The 25,020-nt window shown below is 46.8% G+C and overlaps 1 protein-coding gene across 1 annotated transcript in view; it reads right to left on the bottom strand.

Annotated features, from left to right (window-relative positions):
- The window catches only part of LOC147677724 (perilipin-1-like), a 562,211-nt gene that overhangs the window by 469,024 nt on the left and 68,167 nt on the right, over positions 1-25,020 (bottom strand). Inside the window, exon 3 of the mRNA XM_086946494.1 lies at positions 17,244-17,326. Coding sequence (XP_086802620.1) covers positions 17,244-17,326 — 83 coding nt within the window. The remainder of the gene's footprint in view (positions 1-17,243; positions 17,327-25,020) is intronic.

Here is a 25,020-nt window from a genome sequence, read left to right on the forward strand (position 1 = left end):
TACTATAGCTCTCGCAGGTGAGGAGCGCATGCGCGCTCCAACGCCAGGCGAGACCTAAAAAACAATGGAGGTGGTAAACACAGAGAGCGGAAGGGGTGGAAGAAAAGGCAACCGCACCAGGTCAGAGAATATGGCGGTCACCGGATAACACAGTGCCCACCGCAGCATCATACGATCTAATGCCAACCAGGCTCAGGGACGAATCTCACGTGATAATGCCTTTGTCAGGAAAGAGAAAGCATGCATGGTGCGCTGAAAATAAAAACTAACAAATCTCAGAGGGATACTGCATTTGTCAGGAAAGTAAAAGCGCACATGGCGCACAGAAATTTAAAACAAACATTGAAGACAGGAGCATGAAATAACAAATACATGCAGGCTCCGAGGAGAGGCCGGAAACAAAAAGTAGTACATTGAAACAAAACATATGGCAACTTGTGAAAGGATCCATGTACCAGAGTCAGAAGTTAGGGGGGTAACAAACCAGCCACAAGGCAGGACAAATGCACACTGTTTACCAATGAAAGCAATAGGATTTCTAAAAACAGAGCAAGCAATCAATGAAAAAGCAGTGGGCATGTGTGGGTTCAAACCTCACTAATGAATTACAGCATGTCTCGAAGAGCAGTTCGTGCGCTGACTCTAGGCTCGACCTAAAAAATGGACGAATAACAGGGCTGTGCGAGGGTTACTATGGATATAGTAAGAGAATGAGTGAAAGTGGGTGCATACTACACCGAGAGTTCTACATTGAGTAACCACTGCAATGAGTCACTACATCGTGGGGCAGGCACTATATCGCTGGCCACTACGTTGCAAATGGTATGTACAATTATTAGACTTAGATTAAATATAAGGGCTATTTATTTATAAAAAATGTGGACGAAAAGGAGATTGAGCTAATAAAATTAAATTAATTGTGCATTGCTTACAAGTTTAAATAGTACGGTTAGGTTAATAAACGAAATTAATTATCAATTAAAATAAACAAAACTGAAACTTATTCAAGTAATAATTAAAAAAAAACAGAATAGGGTGGTTCGAAGGTGGCTTTCGACTGAATTACACTACTTGCATGTTTTATAGTTAATTTAAAATATTGAAACAATAAAAACTAGTAAACATTACATAACGTAGAAGTATTTTAGAGCTATGTTTCTTTCTGTAAACTCTGGATCGTAGTGGACGCCTGCCCTGTGTACATTTTACACCTGTAGCCTATTCCATTGCTCTCACTGTGGAGGATCTCTGAAATCTTTAATTTAGTTGTCCTGTGGCCTCTGCAGACTGGAAAACCGACCCTTAAAGCCCCTCTTATGCAGAAACTGTCTTCTGATCCAACAATTGACAATAATAGTAGGACCATCTCTCTACTGCCATTTGTACCTAAAATGGCTGAAAAGGTAGTTAATTGATGGAACTCCTCTGTCATCAACTGTAATAGTATTAAAAAAAAGTCACCCAAGTCAAAATGTAGTGTCTAATTTTAGCAGATGTTTACCAGTGTTCGGCACCAGTACTTAATTCTCAATATCGGCACTAACTAACTAACTAACTACTACATGCAGAGATGTTAATCTGGCTTCTCTACTAAATCAACTCAGAACCATTGTTGATCAGGCCCTGGTCGCCACCCTTTCTTTTCTTGTTCTCTGCGGCTTTGATTTAATATCTCTCACAACATTGTTGACCCATTTGCCTGATGGCAGATCTTAGGGTCTTGCCTGCATCGCTTTAAATGCTGTCAGGATGCACCCAAGGGGTTATTCTGTCAAATTTCCAATCATCAGAGTGGACACCCCCCAAAAACTGAATTGTTCCATAGGGCAGGCCTTTAATCGCAAATCTGTATAATCATTACATGTCTTCGCTGGCCTCCTTGATTAAATATTTTGGCCTTTCTTCTGTGGCATACACAGGTGACACCAAGATGTTCTTAAACGCAATAGTCGTTTTGAAGTTCCCAAATCAATTTACGCAAATGCATGATTGACATTGATCAGTGGATAACCCAGACAAAACATCTTAAAACGAACTCTGACAAGTACAAGCTACTTGTCGCTGGTGGTTCATCTTCACTTCGGTCCAGTGAGTGGTGGCCATCAGGTATCTCAAAGCTAACAACCCTCAACCTTGGTTTACAGGGAAATGTAAAATATTCTAACTGCAAAAAAATAAATTAGACCAACAATAGCAGAAGGACCCCATGTGACACCCACATGTCTGAATGAAAGCTGGCCAGGAAATGGTAAAAGCAGGCAATTCAAGGAGCAAAAAGAGAGTGCCATGACCACAAATTAAAGGAGCAAATTCCACCATGGCACTCTTTCCAGTGCTTACAAAGTTGGGGGAGCCCCAAAGCTCCACATATTCACTTTAAAATGACAGCTAGCATCTGCAACAACGTCCAAAACTACTACAGGCATAAGATACAATTTATCGATATTGAGACTGTAGTTTTAGAAGATGAAAGTGAGAGAGAGGATTCATCCATATCCTTTGGGACTTCCTTGATCTCTCATTTGCATTCTGTACGCATTCATTTTATGGACATTTGCCTCGAGGAAACTAAATCTCATGCGCAAAACCCACTACTTTCCTGGGTGATCCATGTCCATCATGTCTGAAAAAAAGAACTGTCACTTTGAATTAGCCACATATATACAGAAGATTGCGACTCGTTGTATTGAGGCATGTTCAGTGGCTGCTACTCTAAAGAAGGCTTGGATTGGCCCACTCCCAAAGAAAGACCATGCAGAAGACTGGATGTCCTGTAATTATCACTTCAACTTCAATATATCCTGGTACCTTAACTTCTTTCAAAAAGCAGCAACCTTGCAACTTCAGAAGTACATTGAAAACTTTGGCATTTTAGTGGACAGGTAATCAGGATACCGGCCATGAAGGGGCACAAGGTCTGCCCTGATTGAAGTTAAGTCAACTATTCTTGCTATTGTAGATCGTTAGGTGCCTGGTCATTTTGATCCTATGGACATCTCTGTCCCTTTGTCACCATCCATCACCCTAAGCAACTAGTAAGGCTTGCTGGAATGGTGGGTGTGCTAAGAAGGCACTAAGTTAGAGGGAATCTTTTTTTGTCTGACCGGAAAGGCAGAGTGGTGACTGATCAAAGCCAGGCTGAGACCATAATGGTTACCCCTTTACGTTCCTCAGGGCTCCTGCCTATCTCCACTTTGCTATGTACAACCATTGCATGACTTGTTGAATACAATGGCGATGGATTAGCACTGCTATGGAGATGAATGAACGAATGACGAGTTCTTCAATAGTTTGTGACTACTCGAAAGGTGTGTCCCGGTGCTGTTTAGATGAGCACATGTATGGGCTGCAAGTGAAAGTGCAGTCATGCATAACCCGGTAATTGCGCACAGGTAAACTAGAGCAGAAGGAACTCTGCAAAGATTGGAACTGTCCTGGGGTAGGCCTTATATTATTAGTGGGCATTCATAGATTTATTATTTATTTATTTATTAGGCTTATAGAGCGCGACAGCTACCCAAAAGGGTTTCCCGGCGCTGAAAAAAGACAAGGAGCCGCAAGACATAGAACAATGATGAATTACTGGTTGAATAGCCAGGTTTTAATGGCTTTGCGGAAACGGACGTAACAGTTCTCAGAACGGATTTTAATGGGAAGAGAGTTCCAGAGTTTAGGGCCTAAAAAAGAAAAAGATCTGCCGCCCATTCTTGCAAGTCTATATTTGGGCACGCAGAAAAGGCCTTGTGAAGATGAACGAAGAGAGCGAGCAGGAGAATAGACTTTTACAAGAGATTGCAGGTTGCTGATGGCATTCCCAGTCTTAATTCTGTGCATATAGCTCAGGGCTTTAAATTTAATTCGACTCTCTACTCTAAGCCAGTGAAGATCTCGAAAGCGCCCTGTGATGTGATCAGTTTTATTACAGCCGCAAAGCAGGTGAGCAGCAACGTTTTGAACCAATTGGAGGCGCCTCGTAACTGCCTTGGTAGCTCCCAGGTAGAGTGTGTTTCCATAATCCAGCCGAGAAGCTACCAAAGCATTGATTACGGACCTCTGGGTGTCCTTTGGCAACATCCAGAAGATTTTCCTCAGCCAACGCAGAAAAGTGAAGCAGATGGCTGCCCATTTGTTTACCTGTCCTTGCATTGTAAGACCATTGTCTATAGTCACTCCCAAGTTGCGCACGTGCTCAGATGGAGATGGGAGGGGACCCATTTCAGATGGCCAATGCTTGGAACTCCAAAGAACCAAGACCTCAGTCTTCCCTCCATTCAACTTAAGCAGGTTGAGGTTCATCCAATTGGATATTTCCTTGAGACCAGACTGAAGGAGGGAGGAGGAGGCTTGGTCAGATTGTGAAAGGGAAAAAACAATTTGCGAGTCGTCGGCATAGGTAAACAGGGTAAGCCCAGCACGGTTCGCGATGAAAGCCAGGGGAGTGACATATAAATTAAAAAGGAGAGGGCTGAGAATCAAGCCCTGGGGCACGCCGTAGGGTGAAGGATAATTTTTAGAGGTAGACGAATGAGAGAAAATCTGAAAAGTCCGATCAGTCAGAAAAGATGTTAACCATTCAAGAGCTTTGCCACCAATGCCCATAGCGGCCAGGGATCTGAGGAGTATGTTGTGAGAGATAGTGTCGAAAGCCGCACTCAGATCGAGTAAAATCAGTACGGCTGTGTCTCCTCTATCTAACAGATGCCGAAGGTTCTCAGTGATGCCCAGGAGCGTAGTTTCGGTGGAGGTCTTACTGGAAATTCTGTAGGGCTGTCACTGTATTATACACATAGGCTAAATCTGCCCTAAAGTGCAGTTTCTCTCCCCTTAGACTTGCACAGTCTGGCAAGGTGTTAAACTGGGGTAAAATATGTCTGCTGAGGTTAATTTTGCAGTTACCAACACACTAAATCCATATTTTTAATTGGATTTCAGTAATCATAATATTTCTCTAGCTCAGCTTGTAGTCAGATTTCAGACCTTTGCCCCCCCCCCTTCTGGGCAGTTATTTACTTTGCTCCCCATTAGAGGGAAAAGAAAGGGCTCCCAACACAAAAGGAACAATTATCAGTAATTGACTGTTCCTGGGCGCTTTCTGGGCTTTCTACATGCTACTTGTGAGGAGCCAGACTCGTGCTGTGTGCATCCCTGTTGTTTACCGGCATTTCCTGCAACTGTTCGCGACACCCGCTTCGCGGGTGCCGCTCACCGCATTTTCTCCCCGTCCTCCCTGGTGTGAGCGGCTCCACAGTCCGTGGAGAGTAACGCGCTCCCAGGTTGAGGCTTGCACCATCGAATTGTGCGTGGAGCCTACCGGGGGACTGCGAGGTCCAGCAGCCTCAGCTGCACACAGCTGCTGCCTCTTCCCCCGGCGGCCACGCCCCCAGCCTCCGCATTTAAACATCGCCTGGGCTTCTGGCTAATTGGCGCTTTCTGGGCTTTCTACCTGCTACTTGTGAGGAGCCAGACTCGTGCTGTGTGCATCCCTGTTGTTTACCGGCATTTCCTGCAACTGTTCGCGACACCCGCTTCGCGGGTGCCGCTCACCGCATTTTCTCCCCGTCCTCCCTGGTGTGAGCGGCTCCACAGTCCGTGGAGAGTAACGCGCTCCCAGGTTGAGGCTTGCACCATCGAATTGTGCGTGGAGCCTACCGGGGGACTGCGAGGTCCAGCAGCCTCAGCTGCACACAGCTGCTGCCTCTTCCCCCGGCGGCCACGCCCCCAGCCTCCGCATTTAAACATCGCCTGGGCTTCTGGCTAATTGGCGCTTTCTGGGCTTTCTACCTGCTACTTGTGAGGAGCCAGACTCGTGCTGTGTGCATCCCTGTTGTTTACCGGCATTTCCTGCAACTGTTCGCGACACCCGCTTCGCGGGTGCCGCTCACCGCATTTTCTCCCCGTCCTCCCTGGTGTGAGCGGCTCCACAGTCCGTGGAGAGTAACGCGCTCCCAGGTTGAGGCTTGCACCATCGAATTGTGCGTGGAGCCTACCGGGGGACTGCGAGGTCCAGCAGCCTCAGCTGCACACAGCTGCTGCCTCTTCCCCCGGCGGCCACGCCCCCAGCCTTACCCTTCTTTGCTGGCCTCAGATCTACCGCGACGCGGGACGCGCGCGGGGCGACTACCGGGGCGAAGACCGGGCAAAGAGCGGGCCGTTTAAGGCCGTTCAAGGACGGCAAAGGACGGCCCTGGCCCAGAACTCTTGGCTCGACATCCCTGACAACTATAACATCCAAAATGTCGCCTATACGCAACAGAACTCGAAGTACAACGAAAAAAGCTACGGCGGTAGCACAGGTGACAGGACCTATTGATCTTTTCATTTCACGAGTTCATGAGACCATTGATCAAAGTATTGTTTTGTTGGAAAAAAGAGTCTCTATGGACCTCGCAAACGCTAGGCGCTCATCCCTGGGCCCCTTGGCAAAGGCTAAATCACCTGCTTTACAGACCACGAATAATTGTTCCCTGCCGATAACCATGCTTACTAGTAGTGTTCCAACTGTACCAAACACTGTTGATTTATCGGTTGCCCCATCAGACTCTGACCCGTCTTTGGATGACTTGGAGGTTACACCAAACCTAGAGTCCTGTCAGTCACCTGACAAAGCGGAGCAGAGTCTGAGCGGGTTTAACGAGGTGGAAACAGCTCCTGTACCCATTGTCTCTCGGGGAAGGGCGCCTAACCACCCTAAGGTTACATCGAAGGGTAAAAATAAAATAAAAGCACCAGTTAGGAATCATAATTTGATTTCCCCCACACCACAGATGACATCAGGTATCCCGTGTTGGGTGCAAAACATGGTAGTAGATTTAAAACTAGACCTTGAAGCCACTTTAGCAGCCCAAATTAAGCCTTTAATTTCTAAAGTGGACAGGCTTACTTCTTTAATACACTCTAAATGGCCACATAAAAGGCAGGGACAAGGGCCCGATCAGCTACAAGGGAACACAGTATTAGCCCCTGAATGTTTATCGAGCATCCAGCCTCCTAAAGATGTACAAAATAAAGCTCAAGTTACCGCAGCCCCTGGGAACCCAGTTTTATCCCTTGCGTCGCAAACAGAGAACAATTCCACCCAATCAACAACTGTATTAGTTTCGAAGGAGAAGGCTTCTGTTCAGGTGAATCAACACTCTGTTGTTGATAATATTACCACCTCTACTATTCAAGCCAAAGATGTTGCAGGAAAACCTAACCCTAATTCTACACCCCTTCCTACAAATAAAACAGAAGGGCCTAAACAAAAGCAAGCGCGTTTTAGGTCTATTAATTTACCACCTGAGGTTTCCCCTTTTGTTGTTGTGTTGACAGCAGTTCCCCCATTGAAAGAGGGAGTAAAAGAAACGTTTACCGAGCTTAGAAATAAATGTGCTCAATGGCTCCATCTACATAAACCTCTACCTAATAATATGAACGGTGAAATCCTTACCGTGCGTAGAGGGGACTGGGTGGGCAGAAGCAAGAAAACAATTGTAGGGGACGTAATTACAGTTAATTTTAGGGATGTTGGGGCAGCTAGCTATATATGTACTGCACCCAATAGTGGTCCTGCAACCCAAATTAATCCACTTCCTCTGTCTTATTTTTTATCAAAGCCCGCACGTCCTAATCCCCCCTGTTCCACTTTTCAAGGTAACAGAGGACCTGGGTATTTCCCACAGCAAGCTGCCAAACCTTGGCCGCAACCACCTTATCCACTCCCTTTTTTTCCCACATTATGTTAACTTACAACAGCAGTTATCAAATGCCCCACCTTTTCCCATGCACCCAGTTAAAGCCAACTGGCAACATCCATATCATTTCCCGTCACCTTTACCTCAGCCTCCCTATCAATGGCAGCAACCCTTTCTGCCACCACAATTAGACAAACATCCGTGGCAACAAACATGGCAGGACCACTCCCAAGACCCTATGTCCTCACAATTTGCCCATCCAAATAGATATGCCGTGCTAGACGAGGTCGACTGACTCAGCCCTATAGAAGCACCGAATCCAAACATCCTTACGCCCTTGTTTGATATGGCGTGTTCTTCTTCTTTTTCTTCTGTCACGCCTCTAGTCGTACTTCCTGAACCCACTGTATCGACATCTTTAACATCACCCCAGCATTCAGGTAATTGGGGTAGTTCCGATACATGTATAACTACTACCAGCCCCAGCTTAAGCCCAGTTACCATCCTCCGGGAAGAGGGTCCTGCTTTATTACCACCTGCAAACCAGGCGGAGTTGTCTGTTGTTGGTGGTTTTGGCAAACCAGCAGGAATTTCCCTTATCTCTTGGAACATCGCTGGCCTTTCCAGCAAACTAGGTACAACATTTTGGACTAGCTTTATGGACGAGGGATTTGATTTAATTCTATTGCAGGAAACCTGGTGTCCAGACCCTATTTTTATCGAAGGGTATGTATCCTTCTGTCTCAGTGCAACCAAATCCAGCTCGGGCAGGGCTAAGGGGGGCCTTTTATGGCTTGTGTCAACCAAGCTGCGTGACTGTACGGTCAAATATAGTACGACCGTAGGGACACATAGCCAGGTTATAAGGGTGGAGTGTAAAAAGAACATCGATTTAGTCATTGTTAATTTCTATAATAATATTTTCGATGCTACTAGGGGGGATATTTTACTGCCACTAGAAAGGGAAATTACCAAGGCTCTTAATATTTCGAAAAGAAGGGCTGAGGTGGTTTGGGCTGGCGACTTTAATTTGCAGCCCTGTCATCTGTCCAATGGGAACATTTGTGGCTATGATGCAGCATTAAATAGTCATTGGGGAGACCAGGGGGTGAGGGAGGACCCTCTTCACTTTCCCCATTGCAGTTATGGTTCCAAGTTAAATAACATGCTAGTCATACTAGACATGACCCTGTTAAACTGCAATGTTAATAATCGGGCATTGATGTGCCCTACATTTACGGGCAGAGATGCAGGTTCATTTATTGATCATATCTTGCTGTCTAGCAGTGGAAACTATACTGATTTGCATGTAAATGAGGAAAGTCTCAGTGATCATAATAGTCTACGTGTTACCCTTTTGGGGCATGGTACCTCAATAGTTCCAGGTGGTAAATGTACAACCGACATAGTGCCTACTAGACCAAAGGGCCTAAGGATCAAATGGACTGGTTTAAATTCCAAAGTTAAGCAGAAGGAGGTCCTTATTCATTGCAAAAAACAAATTAGTTATTGTTTGGATGATGACTGTGATTCTGGCTGCTTAATAGACTATTTTGTATCTATGAATAGTATTATCGATGGAATTTTTACTAAGACCCCGCCAGCCAATAGGGGTCCAAAGCAGGGGTGGTTCGATAAGACCTGTATAGTCGCCCTCCATGACCTAAAGAATGCTCTAGGCACCAAACCACGTGTTAAGGCTGATATACAATACCTCAGGGCCAGTTACAAAGCAGCTATAATTAAAAGGAAAAGGGTATTACAGTCTGAAGCGTGGGACAAGTTGAGGGAGGCTGCTGAGACTAAAAATAGTAAACTCTATTGGGAAACCATTAATAGCCCGTTTCTTAACAAAGAAAACGTCCCAGAATTGACCTCTTATGTGGCATGTAATGATTGGGTTGATCATTTTTCTAAAATATTTAACCCAGAAGGGTTATCTTCTGAGTTACCATCATCAGACATAAACCCTTGGTTGCCCATTCCAATGGCTATAACCCTAGAAGAATGTCACGAAGCAATCTTATTGAGTAAAGGAGGCAAGGCCCCGGGCCCTGACGGGGTCCCGCTGGATTTATATAAAGACGAAACAGCCTTATGGACTCCCATTTTGACGAGGGTTTTTAATTGTGCGGCTGAGAGTGAATTCCCATCCACTTGGGGCCAATCGATTATCATTCCTTTACACAAGAAAGGTGACAAATCAGAGGCCTCTAATTATCGTCCAATCTCTTTACTGGACGCCTCTGTAAAAGTGATGAGTAGGATTTTGCTGAAGAGGCTAGAAGACTGGGTAACTGATTTTAACATCTTAACTAGAGTCCAATATGGTTTTCGCAAAGGCCTGGGCACTCTGGACCAATGCGTAAATCTGGACCTTTTAATCAGTAAATATACTGTGGCAAAAAGTGGCAACCTCTTTTTATGTTTTGCTGATTTGAGCAGCGCTTTTGATTTGGTTAACCATAATATTCTCTGGGAGGTTCTGCTGGATGCAGGGGCACCAAGGGAAATAGTTTATTTTTTAGCTAGGCTGTACGAAAAACTCTCATGTAAAGTCCGCTATGGCACCCTTGGTGAATGTACCCCATTTTTTAGAGTGTCTCGGGGCATACGCCAAGGTTGCGTTTTAGCCCCGCTTCTATTTTCCCTTTTTATTAATGGTGTCGACCGATCCTTGACCGACATCCCTGCAGATGCCCCCCTGATTGATGGTAAACCTGTTCCGTTGTTATTATATGCGGATGACGCTGTTCTTTTATCTCGAACACAGATGGGTCTACAGCGCCTAATTGATAACTTTATGCTGTTTATTCAAGCTAGGCGGCTTTGTGTGAATAAAACAAAGACGTATGTAATGTCTTGTGGTCAGGCATCCAAGCAGGTAAAGCATACCTTTTTCCTAGATAAGGAAAAATTGACCCCTGTTAAGTCCTTTTGTTATCTAGGAATAACATATAGTAACAGTGGGGCCTGGAACGTGGAATTTGATGCTGTAAAAACAAAAATGCTACGGTCTACTAGTAGTATATTTCGTTTTGCTTCCAAACTTGGCTCACGTAGTATCTTTGACATGATGAACATTTACAATGTATGTTGTGTTTCCTCTGCTCTGTATGGGGCAGGGGTGTGGGGACACTGTGAGGGTACTCCCCTGCAGAATGAAGAAAACAAGTTCTTAAGGAGGTTGCTATGTGTTCCCCCTTCTGCTTCCATCCAGTTGATCCATGAAGAAGTTGGGATCGAGTATATCTCTGACTTAGCAGCAGTTCGGCCACTCTTATTGTGGCGTTCTATTTGGGCTAAGTCAGAGACCCGATTCACTCAAGATATTATTCTTGATTGTATAGGCTTGGATCACTCCTCACGTATAATATGGCTAAGATACATTCATCGTTGGTATCTCCTTCTTTTTAACATTGATGTGCTCCGTGAGCCCGAAAGGGCTGTTTCAGTTTCAAAAAAAGAGATTAAGACAGCTTTTTTAAATTTTCGTAAAGCAGAGCGAAATAAAACCGTTGGCAATCTAGTCACTGTGAAATTCTACAATGATTTAAATTTAGCTCCAGGACTCCAATCTTATCTTGTATATGTGACCCGCCCTTCTCACCAGTACGTTTTAACACGGGTTAGATTGGGCATTGTTCACCACTTGGTTGCTTTTCCAAATACTAAAACCAGTTCAAATATTCCCTGTCCGTGTGATAGCACCTCCCGACAGAGCAGTTGCCATTTTTTACTTCTCTGTAAATTTTTTCACTCTCTTAGGTTAAAATACCTTAAACCAATCTTTATAAAATATAACATTTATACCACACATACAGCAATGATATTTTTATCTACTTTAGAGAACGAGGAGATCTGTTTCTTCTTGGCTACTTTCATTTTAAAATGTACAGCTGCCAGGAAAAGTATTGTAATTTAATAATGTTTGCTTACCTGTCTGTACTTATGTTATACAGCTGCCAGGAATTTTTTATGATGATATTACCGTTAACAATCCTGTCTGTATTAAGATGCTTTTATATATTTTTTTTTTTTTTTTTTTTTTTTTTTAAATATATCAATTTCTGTAATTAAGGTATTATTATATATGTAGAGGTCCACAGTATTGTATGATTACTTAATAATTTTAATGTACAGTTCCCAGGAAAAGCCTAGTGAGTAACTCCTACTGATCCCCAGTTTGTCCATGTAAGAATGTTTCGTATTTTATAATAACATGTTGACTTAATGAGGTATGACTATTTACCATTTTCTGCACTTTAGACTTTTTTCACCTCTTTTGGAGAGATTATATGGAAATTTTAATATTTTAATCGTGTACTTTTGCTTGTATGATTTGTATGTACAAATCGAATAAAAGCTTTTGAACTGAACTGACTGTTCCTGGGAAAGGAAGGGGTGTGTGGGGAAATTTGCATCTTATAATTAGCTTGTCACTCTGCACTAGGATGGTACAGCCCAGGCCCACTTAAACAAATGGGGAGAACCAGACCTTTTGCCCCAATACAGGAGGAGTTCGCCTTTGAAAGCTTGGTGGGAAGGTATGAGGCAGTGATATCAGATAAAGGCAGAGCTGAAGCCCTCACAGGAGCTTTTTCAGAGAAAGCCTGAAGTCGCCATGATAGTTTGTCCAAAATGCAGTGCAGGAGGGTTGGAACCGGCGTGGAGGCATGATGTGGAATTCTAGGATCGGCTAGGAATGCATGGCATCTAGACGTCTCCACCCCACTTAAAACCACTGCATATGGAGAGACAGTTGATAAGACCCTGGGCCTAGGAGGAAAATATGCCCAACCGGAAAGAGAGGCCACCTAATGCCCTGCAAGGATGGACTTAGGACTTAGACTCCAGCTGACCCCCAGATTTAGGATGGGTCTCTAAAGAAACAGCGGATCTGGTCCCTTATGCCGCCTGAGGACCAATTGAGTGAAATATCTAGGATCCACAACCCTCACAAAGGTGCTCCGTAAGACAGCCTGCAGGCTCCTGGGTCTATGGAGTGCCTGCAGGAGGGTGTTCTGCTAGCTGGTTGCAAACAGGCTGTGTCAGATGCCCCCATCAGCAGGTGAAGATCACCAGGAGTCTGGCAGAGGAGAAGGGTGATGCAAGAGCCAGAAAATCCTGGATGGGGTGTGCGTTAGTCCTGGTGATGGCATTGAGCCCACAGTAGTCCACACAAAACCTCAGTTCTGGAGTGGCCCCGGGTGCAGCAGCCTTTGGGACGAAGACCACTGGGCTGGCCCACGGACTACTGGATGGCTCAACCATCCCTAATGCCAACATCTTAGAGACCGCCTCCTTGATGCTGGCCTTGACCCGGTCAGCCAACCTGTAAATGTTGTGCTTCACAGGGGGACGGTCACCGGTGTCCACGTCATGGGTACACCAGTGAGTAACACCTGGGGTCAGGGAGAACAGCGGGGCACACTGTCCCAGCAACCGGTAACTGCCGCTCTGTTGCTCGGCAGTCAATGTCGGGGAGAGGATCCCACCTTCCACTGGCCCATCACCTTCCTTGGCTGACAGGGGTCAGGGAGAGGCTCACTCTCCTCTTCCGCCCCGTCTTCTGTTGCCAAGAGCATGCGCACTTCAGACCTCTCAAAGTGGGTTTTGAGGCGGTTCATGTGGAGGACCCGCAAAGGGTTCCATAGAGGCTGCAAATCCACCAGGTAGGTGACCTCACTTTTGCGCTCCACCACCTCAAACCGCCCAGTCCACTTGTACTGTAAGGCACAAGGTTCCACTGGGGGCATGACCCACACTTTTGTCCAGGTTGAGACTTGACCAGAGTTGCAATCTGGTCATACCACTTCTTCATTTCTTCCTGGCTGGCCTCGAGGTTCGCCTGAGCGAGTTTCCTGAAACGTGCAGATTGGTTCCGGAAGGACAGGGTGTAACTAAACACATCCTGGGGAGTTTTCCTGGGAGCTGCCCCCCAGCCTTCCTTCACCAAACTCAGAGATCTTCCCATAGGGTGACCATACAGAAGCTCAAAGGGACTGAACCTGAGAGACTTCTGGGGTACCTCCCTGTAGGCAAAGAGAAGGCACGGCAAGAGGATGTCCCACTTACACCTCATGGGTTCTGTTAGACCCTTAACCATGCCCTTCAAGGTCTGGTTGAACCTTTCTACCAGACCGTTACCTTGTGGGTGGTAAGGGATGGTGAACTTGTAAGTGACACCACACTCCTTCCACAGGGATGTCATATACTTTGATATGAAATTGGTCCCCCTGCCGGAAACCACCTCTCAGTGGAACCCCACGCGGGAAAAGATCCCCATTAACGCCGGGCGCACCACTATCGCCGTTGTTGTCCTGAGAGGGATTGCCTCCGGGTACCGGGTGGCATGGTCCACAAAGACCAGGATATACCTGTTGCCCATGGCTGTCTTGGGATCCAGTGGCCTCACAATGTCCATCCCTACCCTTTCAAAGGGTGTCCCAACAACGGGGAACGGTTGGAGAGGAGCTAAGACCTTCCTCCCACCATCACAGCCCAGGTCTATTCAGCCCTTTCCTGACCTACCTAGACTATCGGTAGCCACCCTTGCTTCCTAGCCATCTGTCGTCCAAAACCCAGACACGCAATCCGCATTCCAACAGAGGCACACGGGATGACTAAGCAGGAAAATACTTACTTCCTAAAAGTGGTATTTTCAAACACAATGTAAAAATCACCTTTACTAAAAGATGCATCGTTAGATTCTGAGTTCAGGCATACTACATTTTATTTTTCGACCTAGTTCCAGGGCCAGTTATGTTTATAAGATGTTATAAACAAACTTCCCATTCTGTCCTCTGGGGAACAGGTAGCCTTGCAATAGTGAACAATCAAATAGGCTGTAATTCACTTTCAGGACATGCCACACACACCAGGGAATGTCCTAGGTGTCACATACACTGCACCCTGCCCACAGGGGTACTTTGGGCCTACCTTAGGGGTGCCTGACATGTAAGAAAAGGGAAGGTTAGGGACTGGCCAGTGTGTGCACAGGCCAAGTCGACATGACAGGTACAAACTGCGAGCAGACTCTGCAATGGCAGATCTGAGGTACCTTTTCCGGGCTACTCACGTGGGTGGCACAATCTGTGCTGCAGGCCCACACGTAGCATTTGGTTCCCAGGCCCTGGCACACTCAGTGCACTTTACTAGGGGCTGACAAGAAAACCAAACAGCCAATCATGGAAACACCAATCCATAACATACTTTACCGCAGGAGCACTTGCACTTTACCACTGATCAGCAGTGTGAAAAGTGCACAGAAACACTATGCCAGCAAAAACAGAGTCAAAACCGGGAGGGCAGAAATCAAAAACTCAGGGGAAACACGCCAAAAGATACCAAGTCTAACAGTAATAGACATAGTTGCAGTTGAATGTACTTTTGGTCTATAATAATAAAATAAAATAATTCAAAGTTGATTACGTGGTTACTTTCTTCGGCACCTCCAATGATAATCAATGGAGTGTTTACCTCCATTTCGTGATCAATAGATACTTGATCCATAGACCTTGATCATGGATCTTCCATGTAGGATCTCAGATGAGGGCCTATATTTTATCTTCTTCAGGGCCCCCATATGTGTTACAGAGGCATTTCCAGTTGCATTCATGTTAAGCTTGCTTAGGGTGTATGGTAAAATAAAAATTGTGAAGTAAGGGTACTTTGCTCACTGCAATTCTTTTATAACAACATGTTTCTATCTCACTGATCTTTTGTGCTATGCACGTTTTTTCCCTAATACACAATAATTCTCTTTATATTTTCATCCTAAAACTCCATACAAATCTCCAGATTTGAATAAATGAAACTTAAATCTGCTTCTTTCCCTAATGATACCTGATTTGGTTCGGGTCTAGATCGCGCTATATAAAACTCTGCAAAAAAAATATATTATCTAATTGGTTCGAAAGTCTTGTACCAGAAATGTTAGCAAAAACTCTGGATCATTTCACTCCTCCAGTTTCAATAGTTTATTCCTGTTACAAATGTCTCCCAAGATTTCTGCCAGCTTTCGGCAATGAGTTACTTATATCTGTAGTCAGATATGGGGTTGTCTGTAAATCCCACAAGTGGAGAAAACTTGGGAAGTGTGGTATCTTCAGTTTCTGAATAATTCGATGGAATATTTTACATAAATCTGCCTTGATGTCATTCTTTTTAATGCTGGCTTCTCCCAAATTTGTACAAGAGCCATCTATGACCAAATTGGTCTATCACAGATTAATACACTTCTTTCAGGTCAGTGTTTTCTTTCCCATGTTACAGACTGCCTACTGCCTGATAACATAATAGAAAACACAAAAGAGCACATCCTCCTTGCTTTAAAGACATGACTAATGTTTTTAATGTAATCCATGGTATATAATTGTCCCAAATAAATTTGCCTACAGTAGATTGTATGTTTTGAAAGTATGATTCGGAATTTGAATAATATAAGCCTCAAACATGAATAGCATTTTGTTTAAAACAATAATGTTGATCACATTGATTATAGATAATGGGAGATTTTACCACCATCTAAGAGTTTCTTTGGTATTTTTCAGAAGCCGTCATGATTTGAATTCTATTACACCACTTGTTCTTAAAGGAATGCCTGTCACCAACTGTCTTATTAGAATCTTAGTGGTTGAATTATTTTGTTTAATGTTCTAAGGTTATGTATACAGTTTTGCGTCATACCTTCATAAGGTGAAAATGCTAAATTCTCTCAAGCTCCTCTGACCTTTTCTTAGGAGTCTCCAAATCTCTGCAATATAATATTAGATCTCCTCCATAAACATTTTTCAACTCTCAATATATGCATTTATTCCTCAGTTCTTTACCTACTGAAATTCCCCATACCTTGGATTACTATTGTGTTCCTGAAGACCATTTTGTTCTAAGGAGTCTTTCTTTTTTGATTGTACATCAGATTTTCTCCCGGGTATGGATTCCTCTAGTTTCAGTTTAATTGGGTGCTACTCGTAATTTATATGCCTCGCCAAGAAATCCATTCTGGAGAAATGAGACAGCCCCACTAACTTCCATAGAAAAAAAGATGGAAGTTTGTCTACGTTTTCCGCCTTAGACAATCAGCCATAGAATACCTTCTTGAATTATCATTTTAATTGAAGGCCTGTTTACGTTTAAAAAAAATAAAATCTCAATAAACATTACAATGTAAGAAAAAGTGCAGAGGGAGTCCTATATATACACAACGAGACAAGCTCGCTGTGCCTAAACTAGGTAGAGCTGCAACAGTTCCTAACTGCAAATTTGAGTACTCACCCCCAGTATTCTCATTAATTCTTCCAAGAAAAAGCTTCATAGGTCTAGTTTTTTTCCAGATGTTATGTACAGTAAGTGGAGTTTGCAAAAGATGAGAGAACCATTGACCTCTTAAGAAATTAATCTAAATGTATACTTCATTAATCATTAAACTGACAGAGCAGCAATGCATGGACAAAGCGTTAAAGAGTTATCACACAAAAATAAGTAACATGCTAATTTGACCAGTCGAATGTCTTTATATGCACAAGAACTACGCTGTACATCTCCATGAAAGGTAAAGGAGCTCACCTCATCTGCTGGCTGATCCAGAACTGGGAATCTCTCTTCGAGCTCGTTAACAGCTCTCAGTGCGAGGTTGTTGACCACAGCCACTAGAAAGGTAGCACAAACATGTCTCTTCAAATAAGTGAACTTGACAGAAGTGAGATATTCATGTGTTTAAGGTATCAAAAGTAGCTATGACAGGCTTTTCTTTGACACAATAGAGCCCTCCAGTTCTAGCATCTCTGTGTTCATTCATACAATCCATAACTTGGATCCAGAATGCAACATATCTATTGGAGACTTGTCAGCCAGAAGGACTTCAGGGGCCATATTGGACTAGTGCCCCCCTGGTGAACGGGAATTTACACCTGAGTTTTGCATCCAAAGGCACATTTGTATTATAGAAGGGGCTCCAGATGCTTGTGTGCCCCCTTCAGTAATACAGATAACACGGATGCACGAGGCGATGTGGCCTCATGCAAATAATTGGGTGTTTTTGATCTTGCACTTGTGTCATCTTACAGACTCAAGAGCAGAGGCAAACAAGCTGAAGGGAAGCATATTGACTGTGTGCCACACAGGAAGTTGTGCATACTTCCACCCCCTCCCAATCAAATGTTGCAGGGTTTCTGCTCAGAAACAGAACTATGCTGGAACCATAGAATATCAGTATGTTGGGACTGAGTCACCATGCCACATCAGTACCTATGGATCCAAATCCGGCCAGCTAATAGTGCCTCACTTGCCCTCCTAACCTTCCCAGAGAGGCAAGTCATTTGGCATTCCAGAACACAGCACTCTACCCCCTCTCAGGGATTGTGGTTGCACGTCATCACCTTTCATTCTCTTAATGATATATGTCCACAATAAATGAAAAAGAGACACAAAGAAAGTGTACAATATTTATTGAAACTATTGAGCTCCATTAGGAGCAATGCGCTGCAATTAGAAAGAATATGTAGGTGAACAATGTGATTAGCATTATTAGGAGACCATACACAATAAAAAGCCCTGTCATATTAGCTGACAGATTTGTCTAAGCCTACCCTCACTTTGGAAAACAGTGATATATTATAGATCTCTGTGATTAGTGATGAACCCTGTACCTGTCATACATAGATAGCTGTTCTACATTTCTCCTCTAGAAACCTTTGCTCTGTGAGTATGTCTTTGCTCTGTATGTTTTCAAAATGACAAGTCCCGGGTTATATGATAAAACATATGTGTTCAAAAACAGCAGCTGGATGTTTCTATTATGTCTATGTGCTAGTGTTGACCACAGAGAATAACAAGGAGCAGTGTTGTTTGACCTCGCATGAGATGTTCTGACTAAATCCCAGGAAAAGGACAAAATAAGAAAGCATGTGAAAAATAAAATGTGGCACGAAAAACAAGTGTTCTATTTTGTAACCCGTACAAAGCAAAAGTGGTCTACAACGTGCACAATTAGTCTAATATAGGGGAAACGGCAATGGGCTTCATAGGGAACACAAGACACAAAGAATGCTGCTACGACCCAGAACCTGGTCCCAGGCACCTACCTGCATGCGGATGCAGTCACACACTGCACCTGCATGTGGGTAGATCACTGGATGCTCTTTAAAGTCCTGTAGGCCCCCATGTTTTGAGAGATGGATTAGTTGTTTGAAACCGCAATAAGTTCTGTGCTGTTCCCAGTGTAGATGTGAGTTAAAGCCTGCATGGGGATAGCATTTTTTTTTAATGAAAATGGTGCACAGATTCAGTCTGCATACCACTTCCAGTCTGCATACCATTTCACTTTAGCCATTAGGCACTCTAAGTTTTGTGGTAGAGGGATTCATCATCAGTGAATTTCCAAGTGATCAGTTACACAAGTGGCTTTTAGAAGACCTTTTACTGCCAGTCTCAACAAAGAAGTCTACTCAGGCTGGGCAGAGTTCTAATGGTCCCCAAAACTGTGGTACCCATATTGGTGACCCGAAGCCTAACGCAAAGCGCAACCTCATGCCATGGGTTCAGCTTCACCGCTGTAATACATATAAAGGTAAAATAATGGACTTTCTGTTCTTTTGAACAGACCACCAGCTTTTTTCCATTTTGCAGATTTTCAGGGAATTCTTTGAAGCCCTTACATTCCTGCAAATTTTCACAAAAAGAAGAAAAAAAGGAAACAATCCTCCTTGTGGTGTTTGTTTCCTTTAATGGTGTAGGAGCAAGAGTAGCCTAGGAGCTCATTGGCCAGCCCCTTCCTAACTACATTCAATCAATCAATCATAGTACTTGTATAGCGCGCTACTCACCCGGCAGGGCCTCAAGGCGCTTGGGGGAAGGGGTCTGCTATTGCTCGAACAGCCAGGTCTTGAGTTGTCTCCTGAAGGCGAGGTGGTCCTGGGTCAGCCGAAGATGGCTGGGGAGGGAGTTCCATGTCTTGCCCGCCAGGTAGGAGAAGGATCTGCCACCAGCGGTGGCTCTTCGGATGCGTTGTACGGCGGCGAGGGCGAGGCTTGTTGAACGTAGCTGGCGGGTGGGCGTGTAGAAGGTCAGGCGGTCGTTGAGGTACTTGGGGCCCAGGTCGTGGAGAGATTTGTGTGCGTGGGTGAGCCTGAACGTGATCCTCTTGCTGATGGGGAGCCAGTGCAGGTCCTTAAGGTGGCCAGAGATGTGGCTGCGTCGGGGATGTTCAGGATGAGTCGGGAGGAGGCGTTCTAGATGCGTTGGAGTCTTTTCTGTAGCTTGGCTGTGGTTCCGGCGTAGAGGGTGTTTCCGTAGTCCAGTCGGCTGGTGACGAGGGCCTGGGTGACCATCTTCCTGGTTTCGGTCAGGATCCATCGGAAGAACTTGCGGAGCATGCGTAGGGTGTTGAAGCACAATGAGGAGACGGCGTTGACTTGTCTGGTCATCGAGAGGGAGGAGTCCAGGATGAATCCCAGGTTGCGTGTGTGGTCTGTAGGCTTGGGGGTGGCGCCCAGGGCGGGGGGCCACCAGGAGTCGTCCCAGGCGGAGGGCGATGGTCCCAGGACGAGGACTTCTGTCTTGTCTGAGTTCAGTTTCAGGCGGCTGTTCTTCATCCATTCGGCGACGTCTTTCATCCCTTCGTGTAGGCTCGTACTGGCGGTGGCAGGGTCTCTGGTGAGGGAAAGGATCAGTTGGGTGTCGTCGGCGTAGGAGATGATGTTGAGGTTGTGCTGGCATGCGATGGCTGCAAGAGGTTTCATGTAGATGTTGAAGAGGGTGGGGCTGAGTGATGATCCTTTTGGTACGGCGCAGATGACTTTGGTGGCCTCGGAACGAAACGGGGGGAGGAGGACTCTCTGTGTTCTTCCAGTGAGGAATGATATTATCCACTCCAGTGCCTTCTCTTGGATACCGATGTTGCTGAGGCATTGAACTAGGGTGCGGTGGCAGACGGTGTCGAACGCTGCAGAGAGGTCCAGGAGGATGAGGGCTGCTGTTTCCCCGTTGTCTAGCAGGGTTCTGATGTCGTCGGTGGCTGCGATGAGGGCGGTCTCGGTGCTGTGGTTGGCTCGAAAACCAGACTGCGAGGGTTCGAGGGATCCGTTCGTCTCGAGGAAGGCTGCAAGCTGTCTGTTGATGGTCTTCTCGATGACTTTGGCAGGGAAAGGGAGGAGCGAGATGGGGCGAAAGTTCTTGAGGTCGGTGGGGTCCGCTGTAGGTTTCTTCAGTAGGGCGCTGAGCTCGGCGTGCTTCCAGCTCTCCGGGAAGGTGGCGGTGTTGAAGGAGGCGTTGATGATGTTCCGCAGTTGGGGTGCGATGATGGAGTCGGCCTTGTTGAAGACGTGGTGGGGGCAGGGGTCGGTCGTAGATCCGGAGTGGATGGTGTTCATTGTGCGGGCTGTGTCTTCGGTGGTCACCGTGGTCCAGGTGCGGAGGGTGGTGGTGGAGGGCGTTGGTTCGACGGTTGGGTGCGATGATGGTGCGCCGAAGCTGTTGTGGATGTCGGCGGTCTTGCAGTGGAAGAACGAGGCGAGAGAGTCGCAGAAATCTTGTGAAGGAGTGATGTCGTTGTTGCCGGTGCTGGGGTTGGAGAACTCCTTGACGATGCTGAAGAGTTCCTTGCTGTCGTGGGTGTTGTTGTCCAGTCGTCCCTTCAGTGATTTCTTCTTGGTGGTGCGGATAAGCTGGTGGTGCTTGCGGGTGGCGTGTTTGAGGGCGGTCATGTTGTCTGTGGTCTGGTCGAGGAGCCAGGCTTTCTCGAGGGTGCGGCAGTTTTTTTTGGAGTACTTGAGTTCGTCGGTGAACCAGGAGGCTTTCTTGCTTCTGGGTCTGCTAGGAGGGTTCTTTAGTGGCGCGAGGTCGTCAGCGCAGTCGGACAGCCACTTCGTGAGGTTGCGTGCTGCTTCGGTGGGGTCCGTTGTGCTGGCGGGTGGATTCTGACTGAGGGAGGTGGTGAGCTGTTCGGCGGTGATCTTGCTCCAGTTCCTGTGGAGAGCCTGTTGCGGGTGGTGGTGGGCCGTGGTTCTTCTGAAGCTGAAGTGGACGCAGCTGTGGTCGGTCCAGTGAAGTCCTGTGGAGTGGCTGAAGGTGATGTGCTTGCTGGATGAGAAGACTGGATCAAGCGTGTGTCCGGCGTAGTGGGTGGGGGTGTTGACCAGAAGCTTGAGTCCGAGGTTGGCGAGGTTGTCCAGCAGGGTGGTGGTGTTGCAGTCGTTGTTGTTCTCCAGGTGGAAGTTCAGGTCCCCGAGGAGGATCTAGTCGGCGGAGGGGAGGGCGTGTGGGCTGATGAAGTCAGCGATGTCTTCGCTGAATTGTGTGCGGGGTCCTGGGGGTCTGTAGATGAGGGTGCCTCTGAGGGTGGTCTTGGGGTCGGTGTGGATCTGGAAGTGCAGGTGTTCGGCCGCCGTGAGGGTGTCGTCGGAGTAGGTCGTGATGCGGATGGTGTTCTTGTGGACGATGGCGATGCCTCCTCCAGTCTGGTTGACGCGGTCCTTCTGGGTGATCTTGTATCCTTCCGGAATGGCGATGGCGATGTCGGGCGCTGAGGAGGCGTTCATCCAGGTTTCTGTCAGGAAGGCGACATCTGGAGATGTGGTGTCAAGGAGGTTCCAGAGTTCCACGGCGTGTCTGTGGACAGAGCGGGTGTTGAGCAGGATGCACTTCAGGTGGTTACTGCTGGTGATCGTCTTGGCGGGTGCGGTGCATGTCCGGATGCAGGAGAAGTTGCAGGATCGGCAGCAGAAGGGTCCGTGGGTGCGTCTTGGGGTGGCTCGATAGCATCCGGGGGTTCGGCCGGTGTTGAGTGTGTTGAGTGTTGCGGCGTCGTAGGTCCGGCGGATGGGTTGGCCTCTGCGGGGGCCAGGGGTTCTGGCGCTGGGTGCGGTCCAGTCGCGGAAGGGCGCAGACGGGCTTGCCTTTGGCGCGCCTTCGGCACACAATCGGCGCGCCCGCAGCGCGTGACCACTGCGCGTGCGTGGAGGCGTCATAAGAAGGGAGCCGGGAGGGAGGGTCCGCTGGGTGGCGGGAGCGGGGTGACCAATTGGCTGGCGGGGGCGGGGCCGCAGGGAGGCAGTGGCGGGAAAGCGGGAAGACGAGTGCGGGCGGCTCAGCGGCGGCTGGGTCGCCTGCAGCGGCGGCAGAAACACAAACAGGAGGTAGGCGGCAGTAACAGTCAGCAAGCAGCAGGAGGAGCGTGGGGGCGACCCGGCCTCAGTAAGGCACAGTGGTCGCTCCCGAAATGAGGAGAGAAGTCCCCTTAAGAAGGGAGCCAGGAGGGAGGGTCCGCTGGGTGGCGGGAGCGGGGTGACCAATCGGCTGGCGGGGACGGGGCCGCAGGGAGGCAGCGGCGGGAAAGCGGGAAGACTAGTGCGGGCGGCTCAGCGGCGGCTGGGTCGCCTGCAGCGGCGGCAGAAACACAAACAGGAGGTAGGCGGCAGTAACAATCAGCAAGCAGCAGGAGGAGCGTGGGGGCGACCCGGCCTCAGTAAGGCACAGTGGTCGCTCCCGAAATGAGGAGAGAAGTCCTCTTAAGAAGGGAGCCGGGAGGGAGGGTCCGCTGGGTGGCGGGAGCGGGAGCGGGGTGACCAATCGACTGGCGGGGGCGGGCCGCAGGGAGGCAGCGGCGGGAAAGCGGGAAGACAAGTGCGGGCGGCTCAGCGGCGGCTGGGTCGCTTGCAGCGGCGGCAGAAACACAAACAGGAGGTAGGCGGCAGTAACAGTCAGCCAGCAGCAGGAGGAGCGTGGGGGCGACCCGGCCTCAGTAAGGCACAGTGGTCGCTACATTGTGTATCCAGGCAGCCCATCTTCACACTACACATTCCAGACACACATCTCAAGGCAGAACTGTGCTAAGAGTAATGAATGCCAATCTATGGGTTTGCACTTGAAGCTGCTGCACTTCTCTTTGCCACTACCCAAGCAAGAGGATCTGGTTCGGCCATTATAAAGAGCAATGCATTCACCACTCTATCCATGTGCTGTACAATAAAAAATAAACACAAAAATAGAGTTGATGTTTTTGCAAAATCTTACGCTGGCAGAGCAACAATACACTGCCCACGTAATAGACTGGATAACCAAGCCTGTGGTGCCAGGCCTCAGGCAGGGACAGACAATTACACACTGGGATCTGAAAGAAAGGAACACGCAATGTCAGTTCATTGTATTTCCCCAGGCCCAGCGCTGGGCTTGGCGCCTAGCGAGAGACCTCGGCACAGGCGAGGCGGGGAGCCTGCCTCACAGCAGAAGCAGCAGTGGGGCTGCTGGGCCGTCGGCTCGGCTTCACGTGTTCGTGACAGGTCTATGTGGTGGCTGTGGGTCAATAATCAATCTAGAGTTTTATTTTATTTTATTTGGAGGGTTTGCAGCACGTCACAGGTCTCGTTTAAACTGCGAGGCCTGGAACCTTTAGTGGGTTGCACAGGCCATGCTGACAGCCGTGTTACATCAGCATAGGCACTGGATGTAGGTAGGGCTGCTGGGTTATAACCATGCAGGTGTTCAGAAGGTGAATGAGCAATAAAGATGCCTTTACATTTTTTTTTTGTCTGGTGACATCTGCTTTGCTTCAAATACAGAGGTCAAATGTCAGGCAATATCTTCTTGTAGATGGTTGTTTATGTGTTTTAATGAGGAGACTGGTGTTTATTTTCTTTGACTGCAAAGTGAGAGGTCATTTTTTTCTAACACATATTTAAATATCTTCGAGTGAACTGTACAAATGTTTCAACATATATCAGCAGTCCCAAGCACGTGTTTTTTTGCAGCTCTGATGTGTGATGAAACTAGGATTTTAGGATCGACATAAATCAAGACATACGTTTTTCCTGAAACCTGATTTCCAAAGGTCCAGATGTAGGTAAGTTCCATTTACCGATTCTAAAATACCGAATTTTACCGATTCGGTATTTCAGAATCGGTAAATGGTCTGTAGGTAAGTATTCGGTAAAGTTTACCAAATCGGTAATATTCGGTAATTACTGATTCGGTAAATACCGAATCAGTAATTCCCATTCATTTCTATGGGCCTGGAGGCCTTAAGGGCATGTATGTCTGCCACATGGCACTTTTGAAAAAGCACAAATTTGCTTTTTCAAAGATTTTCGATATTTACCACCAACTTTCATTTGGTGATAAATACCGAATCCTTAACCATGCAATGCACTCATTTGAGTGCTCCCTACATTTCAGATTTGGTAATTTACCGATTCTCTATTTTAAGGAATCGGTAATTTACCGATTCCTTAAATTACCAATTCGGTAAATCTGAAATGTAGCCACCTATATCTCAATAGCCTAATACCGGTCGGTAACGGCCGAAATTCGGTAATTTCGGCCGTTACCGACCGGTATTGGGCTACCTACA

This window comes from Lissotriton vulgaris, chromosome 12, assembly GCF_964263255.1.
Source record: "Lissotriton vulgaris chromosome 12, aLisVul1.2, whole genome shotgun sequence".
NCBI classification, from domain to species: domain Eukaryota; kingdom Metazoa; phylum Chordata; class Amphibia; order Caudata; family Salamandridae; genus Lissotriton; species Lissotriton vulgaris.